The 7911-nt window shown below is 42.0% G+C and overlaps 1 protein-coding gene across 1 annotated transcript in view; it reads left to right on the top strand.

Moving 5' to 3' along the window:
- The first annotated feature begins 1125 nt into the window (after positions 1-1125).
- The window catches only part of prdm6 (PR domain containing 6), a 254465-nt gene continuing 247679 nt past the window's right edge, over positions 1126-7911 (top strand). The window contains exons 1-2 of the mRNA XM_078215409.1: positions 1126-1606; positions 7403-7707. Coding sequence (XP_078071535.1) covers positions 1126-1606; positions 7403-7707 — 786 coding nt within the window. The remainder of the gene's footprint in view (positions 1607-7402; positions 7708-7911) is intronic.

Raw genomic sequence — 7911 nt, 5'->3', positions numbered from 1 at the left:
AGATTATGTATACACATTATTAAACTATGTTGTGCGGGCTCTAGATAAAGAAACGGACAATTTGCCACAAGTTATGCAAATAAAGATACTCCCAGTAGTGATTGCTGTACTGTTAGAATTTAGTGCTGTCTTTAGGGAAATGTGCTAACCTATGGTTGAAATGGACGGGGATTGAATGTAGTGGGGTGTGGTTGCTTTCTAGTTTTTCCACGTTACAGTCACCCCCCCCCCCTCCCCCGTCCACTGTCTAATCTGTGCTGTCGTAAAAACCACGTGTCCTACTCCAAGTCAGCCTGTAAACGTTAGAGCAACCTCATAGATGAACAGAATCCTGTGGCTCGAATCTAACGCACGGCGACTTCCCACACGAGAACCATGCCTCTCGGATACATGATTAAACACATGTAAAGGAAGCAAGACCCCCTCCCCCGTTACAATCGGAACTCTGGTTGGAATAACACCGTAGGTAAGTCGTGTCTAAACCGTGTCCCACGGTGCTGTACTGTGATTGTACAGAAGGACGTCAGCCCCAAGTTGGGCAGTTGATCCACGAGTCCGGCAAGTTTTCCGCAAGTTATTGCGTTCTGATTGTACTTCTAAGAAAGATCTGGCGAGAAAAGATCGTCGGTGTCACATCACGATTTACGCGATATCTAGAAACTTATTGACCAAAGCAAAACTAAATGCACAAGTTTCCACTACATTCCTTTGTCATATATAAAGAACGCGCGTTTTGAAAATATTATGCTCCGTTGCTTATCGTGCACAGTAATACAGAATTGTAAGATGCTTTGGATTGAGTGGACCTGTCATTTGAATTGTAGCTCGGGCTGGATTCATATTGAAACTCGACGCTTGTACCAGCATGTGTGTGTGTGTGTAATACAGCTGTCAATTCGTTTAATCGTTTCAGCTAAACCTGCTTCTGCATTGAGATGGGGGTCTCATTGTTAAACAATATATTTAATATATACGTTTCAGTTTATATATTGCACATAAAGTCCAAGGAATGCTTACACCTGGCTAAAGACTGAATGATTTATAAAGATGAGTTGATTAGTTAAAGAATGTATGCTTAGTAACGGTATTTTTTTCTTTAATTATTGAAGTTGGAAGTCTTTTGAGATGATGAAACCCAGCGAGCCCACTGGATCTGCATTCCTAAAGGTCGATCCTGCCTATATGCAACATTGGAAGCAGCTTTTCCCTCAGCCCCAGCTGAAAGTCGGCTCTCTGACAGTGATTCCCAGTCAGCTGCAGCCCCTCGACAGAGCTGGCCCGGCCAGCGAGAGCATCCGCCAGCACTCGGGACCTCTCACCTCGTCGTCGACCTCGTCGGCCCCTTCGTCCTCTTCTTCGGCGTGCTCGCTGTCTTTCTCCGGCTTGACCCCGGTGTCTGTGCCGCAGATCTCGGTGCTGGGGCAGCGCCCGGTTTCTGATCCGCCCTCAGCGCTCAACGGCAACCAAAGCAAAGAGCTGTGTTCACCCGGGCCCGAGAGGACGCCGAGGTTCGCCTTCACAACAGAGGATCTGGACTATTACCTGTACGGGCAGCAGAGAATGGAGATCATCCCTATCAACAACCATACAACAGACCCCAATAACCGTGAGTAAATCATTGCTCCAATAATTCGCAGAGATATTTGTCTATCATTTCCCCCTCCTCGTTACTTTAATAAAGGAAATTAGATTTCGCATTGTAGGACAGATAGGTCAAGTAACACTTGATTATCCCAGAAGGAAAGTTCACCCCGACATACTCCAACATAGTTTTCCCCATTTAGATGATATTAATCACAATTTATTGCACCAGCACTTTACAGCTCCTAGACTATCCTTGTATCAGCCGCAGATGTATAAAGTTTTATTTGATTATCAGAATGCCTGTATGAACTTTTCACCAGCTTTCCCGCTCGCTATCATAGGCGACTGGGTTTGAAGTAAAATGAAGAATATATAGAACGCAAATCTATCATCTTAAAGTATGGAACAAAGTGATGCTTGACGCTGCTAAGATGTTGTTTTGTTTCGGTTTGGGATCCCACCGAATCAAACACTTCCTTCAGTAGAATCAATAGCAAGGATCACGAAGCAGCATTAAGTTGTTCTTTAGAACTGGTTTCGCTTCCCTCGCCCCTGTGCAAACTGCTCAGACATTTCCTTACAAATCACTGAGGAGGACAATGTAACTATACCACCAGACAACATTACTGTGGGAGGAATTTTCAGCCAAGGTGTGTGTTTTTTCGACAATAGAGATCAACTCGTGGACACATCAAAATAGTGGCACTTTATCCATATCAAGATAAATGTACTTCAGTAAACTTTTTTTTAAAAAGATGCTTAGAATACTTAAAATACCTAATATTGTGATGCATAACTTTGTGTGGGGTATGACTAAGTTAGATACAGCAGACAGGACAAGCAATCGGGAAGACAATGAAGTCGGTGAGAACATCCTTTTTAGCTGCCACTAATTAGGATCACAATTACAGTGATGGTTTAAATATATATCTTTGGAAACCCTGCAGGGTGTAAAATCAAACCTGATTTTAGATCAGTCCCGAGCAACATAAAGGCATGGATTTTTTTTTAAAAAAGCTCACACTGTGAAAGGCACTCATTGATCGTGCTGTAACTTTTTACCTAAAAAAACAGTTAAACATTGAAACCGGTTGACAGGGATGTGGATGCAGGAGTATAATTCTATCATCGACAGACTCAGGCAAAACATTTGTTTTCTGGAATCCATAGATACTTTTTTGTTTGATCGATATTTTTTTTCAACAGCTAAGCTGAGATAACTCATTTCATATATACAGCAGCTTGGATGAATGAGCAAGGTCTTTCCAGATGCTGAGGTAAACAGAAAGCGAGTGAAAGATTTTAACTGTAGGACTGAGATGGATCCTGGAGTTACAGAATTAACTGATAAACGTCACCCAGCTTCCCGACCCTGTGTTCTTTCAACATCTCCAAATAAAGTAACCCAAATGATCAAGTATGTCAAATTAGCACCTCTCCTCCACAAACTAAACGGTCATTTCAAGAATGACTACCACCTCTAACTATAGCTTTATTATCCATATTTCCTTTGCTTGAGAGGTGGTGAATGTTTATTTAACGTGATAAAATGGTCCATCAGCACTAATCTCCATCGATAACTGCCACACAAAGATGAGCGATGAGCGGACAAGACACAATTAATTGCCACTAGTTTTCTGGAGAAAGCTGGCCGAATCGACTGTATCAGGGCACCGATCGATCGCCGCAGAGATGCTATTCATCATCTCGGTATTGTTTGGGTCTCTTAGGGACCAGCCGTAGTTTTATCTAAAAATCCTATCTGTCTTCCCCCCCCCCCCCCTCCACCCCCAAACTCCGTCAGCCTGGTAAAATCCAATCAGCTACCCAATGGCACCGTGCAGCCCCTCGTCTTTAGCTTTGTAACAAGAAGCACACTGAGCACTGGGAGGAAAACACGGCGAGACGCGGCTGAATGAGAGAAAAGCACTCACATGACAACTATTTTCTTTAGTTGTATTGTAATTCTAGATAATATAATTTATATATCAGGAGAGATCATTTATGGCTCTGGTGTAGTATTTACACAATTAATGCAACATATTACAAATCTGATACATACATATATATAATATAAATATTATGATAGGAAATTATCAAGTGAGGTGCACGTTAGAATCTATACTTTGGAATATATGCCAGTGCCTCAAATGCAGATAGGTGCGTGGTCAGGTTTCAGATATTCTGCCATTTTAATGTAATCCTGTATTGAAAGCCAAACAAATATCTTATATAGTTGAATGATTTCCTAATAGTGAATATCTAGAAATATATTTGTTACCTTATAGGCAAAGGCCTATGTCATCCGTATTTTGTTCTGGGCAATTTTCCTGGCGCCGCAGCTTAACCATAAGGCATATGTGATATATGTAGTTGTCAATTTAAAATAGGTAAGAATAATTGACATTTCTGTTCAAATATTTCATCTTTAAACCAGTCCGAAGATGAAACGGTGGATGCCGATAATGGTGACCAATTATTACAAGTAAAGTATAAAAGGAACTTGGCTTAGAGTTATTCTATTCACTTAAAATTTGTCCTAGGAGTACTTCGGTAAACAATCTGTGAGCAAACTAACGGGAGGCAATACAACATTTGTTTTCACAATAAGAGATGGTCTTTCGGCATTAGGGATTTTTAAAAAGAGTATTTCTGATCATTACAATCTCACTGTAATGCTACAAGGAAACGTCCGGGTAGTGCTTGACAAAATGCAGAACTCTTTTAAAAAAGTTTAACAAGAGGTTTATAGGAGAACTGCAATCGTGGGATTTAATTCAATTAAAAACATGTAATTGATTTCCCGATCAGCAGATCTGACCAAGGAGTGGTATCGCCAGGTGTACAATTTATTCTAACTTTGAAACCACATTGACCGCAATAAAGCAAGTACACAGAGTAATCGCTGCACAGTTTTGGATTTGTAGTTCCGCCGGGCTGAACGCCTCGACATTCTAGATGATTGTCGTACGAAACGCGATTCAAGGGTTGCATTAGAGCAGGCAGATTGCTGTCTGGGGCTGTTTAACTTAGACATCAACGTTGGGATTTGTTGATGTTTCTTGTGTATGGTTTCAGATGCAGAAGTGTTAGGGTAGTACAGGGATAACGGTTTCAATATCCATACGCGTATTATTCAGTGAGTGTCCACCTCTCGCTTTGTAATGCAACCAACGTAATACTTTTTTAAAAATCCCACAATGCTGGATACCATTTATTTAGCGCTAAAAAAATTGTCTCTCCTATTTGCGCGGGAACATTACAATATCTGGTCTTCCGTCAATGAAAGTCAAAAAGGGAAATTTTATTTGCATTACTAATCACCCCGCACTCAGCAAACTTAATGACCCCATTGAACTGCAAGTGGCTCGGTCGCTGTAAACTTTTGACTGAGTCGAGTCGGGGCGGGCGCTGTTTGAAGTTGAATGGGACGAGTTGTGTGGAAAAGGAGGCCCAGTCCTGTGAAACAGCTGAAAAGCGAGGAGGGGAAGGGAGCAAGTTTCGATTTGTCCCAATCCTGTTCTTCCTCTTTCTCTCTCTCTTGGCCATTCATAAAAAAAACAGCCGATAAAGCTCCGCACGACCATAAAAACGAGTTTCCATCCATCAGACATGCAACAGACAGACCAACAAACCTTCAGAGACAAAACTGAACGGCAAGTTTTGTTGCAGAGCGCATTACATTGTCAGCTCATTGTCTGCATAACCCGAGTGGCCAGTGACTTCCCAGCGCAGCATCTTGCACATCACTTTCCTTCCACGGGATCTTTTGAGTCAGCTTGAACTGTCAAACTATCTTTATATATTATATATAAAATACCAGTTACATACTCCAAGGTTTCCACAAGAAGAATTGTTTTTGCGAGGCAGCTTGTTACAAACACTTTCACCGGCAGTTTTGAGTAACCGGGATTATAATTGCTGAAATGGTTTGGATCCATTATATATTTCTAAACTAAAATGAACTGATTTGGAAGGCTACCATCAGTTCTTGATGATTTACTACTCTTGGAAATTAATTAAATTGAGGACAAACTATATACAATGTACATAAAATGCATTTACTGTCGTACTTAGTACCAGGCAATGGGACATCCTGGCTCATTTCTCACTCATTCTTTGTGTCGGATTCTTTTGCTGAAATCATGCCTTTTTTTTGCAATAACGCAAAATGTTCGCTATTTGAAAGATTTGATTCAGACCGGTCTCCCCACCACATTGCAGTGGATCGTGCCACTTACTCCTAGTTTTGTGCATATTCCCAAGTTTCCGAAACAGCGCAACAGTGGCAACAAGATAAATGGCGCCTAAAATGGAGTTAGAACATTTCAACACATGAATATCCGCCAACGTCATTTCTAAAGACTCAAGTGGCGATACTCAAAGTGCTCTGAAATGTACTAAACGGGGAAGTTCCAAACAAGGGCAGAACACAAGATGCCGATAACATGGAGAGAGTGACAACATGACCTTGATGCATTGACAATTTGAGACCATCTTTGTGGCGTTCACAACAGACCGCATTCTGGGATTGGGCTGCCAACCCTATGGATAATTTAACACACTGACTGCAACTATGGACAGTGCAAGTACTTCGGGCTTAACCGCGCAATGAAACAGAAATACAGGCAATCTGAACTGTTTAAGGATAGAGATGTGCATCTTTACATTTACTGCATGTTATTGTATCGCGATAGCCAGAGAACAGTTACTGAAACAAGCCTTTACATCCAAATCTGTGCTAAAAAAAAGTGCATAAGTAATCAATTAAAGACCAATGATCTCAGACACGGTTAGAAATGACTTTTTAAAAGCTGCAATGCTATTAACTTTTTAATGCTTATCCTTAGATACGTGTGAACTCTCTACTTTACCCTTTTCTTTCCACAGGGGAGCTATGTAAGGGAACATGGTTTTCTAGAGATATAAAGGAAATTTGCTTTCAGAAAGCGAAATAAAAAAATATGCAATGCCATTTTTGCCTTTTTAAAATAGCCCCCGTAGTCTTTTCCCCGTGTCTGCACTGGTGAAGTCTGTATAATAAATGAAGTCTTTAACCCTTGTTGTAAGCTGACTAAGGAATAGGTTGACATTTGCTTTTTCCTGCCGTCTCCTTCCACTAATCGACTGTCTCCGTTTCTCCCCTTACAACCCTTTCCAATTCACCCTTTGTGTTGGCACGCATTCTCACTTCATGTCTTTCTCACTACTCAGTGAAGCCAGTCTCCTCTTCGGGGCCAGTCATTCTAATCTGCCGTTCCTCCTTACTGTCTAGTTTAACCTGACCCTCTGTATTAACACTGAGTACTGAATGAAGCACCTTTACCCCATTGGTGTCCAGGTTACGTCGTCCACTCCCTTACATCCAAGTGCTCAAGTGTGGCTTCTTTCCTCTTAATCGACTTTTCTGCCCAACATTTATTACACTTTAATAAGTAATCCATGGTATAGAGTACTTTGAGATGTTTCAACATGAAAGTTATTGCATAAATCTAAGTACAGTTACTGGTACTGTTGAAGTATAGTCCCCTTTGCCATTTTCTTGCTGGCTAGACTGACCTGTGTCCCTTCAGTTCTCCTTTCTTTGCCATTAAATGAAGGATGCTTACTTTCTTACCACTCAGTTAAACTCACCATTGCACTTATGATTTGATTTAACTTATTTCTTTCCCTTGCCTTTCAGTCTAACTTCTTTTTAGGCCAGATTAACCTATGGCCTCGTCCAAGCCACTCAGTGTAATCTACGCTTGTTCCACTGTCACATAGGCTAACTTGCTCTTCCTTCACTGGCTAATCTACATTGTTCTTCTCTCTCCAGGCTGTGACATGTGTGCTGACAATCGGAATGGCGAGTGCCCAATGCATGGACCACTCCACTCACTGCGTCGCCTGGTGGGGACAAGCAGCAGTGCAGCTACAGCTCCACCTGATGTGCCATGCGGGCTGCGTGAGCTGCCCCGGGAGGTGTGCCTGTGTACGAGCACTGTGCCAGGCTTGGGCTATGGCATCTGTGCAGCACAACGCATCCCACAGGGGACCTGGCTTGGACCTTACCAGGGAGTTGCCATCTCCAGGGAAAAGGTGCAAGTTGGAGCTCTCAGGAACAGTCGTCACCTCTGGGAGGTAAGAAGCAACTGACTTTAAATCACTTGAACATCAATATGTTCTGTTCAACTCATGCATTGATTTGTGATGCAAATGATGCTATAGGATAAAATGTTATTTGATGCTCTAAACCAGTGGTTCCCAAAGGGTGCGGTGCGCCACACTGGTGCGGCGAGAGAGGATGGCAAGTGTGGCAGGAAGATTCGAGGACAATCAAAGAAA

Source organism: Mustelus asterias, chromosome 6 (genome assembly GCF_964213995.1).
Source record: "Mustelus asterias chromosome 6, sMusAst1.hap1.1, whole genome shotgun sequence".
NCBI lineage: Eukaryota > Metazoa > Chordata > Chondrichthyes > Carcharhiniformes > Triakidae > Mustelus > Mustelus asterias.
The sequence above is the reverse complement of the archived record's forward strand: the minus strand, read 5'-3'. Positions and strand labels throughout refer to the sequence as shown.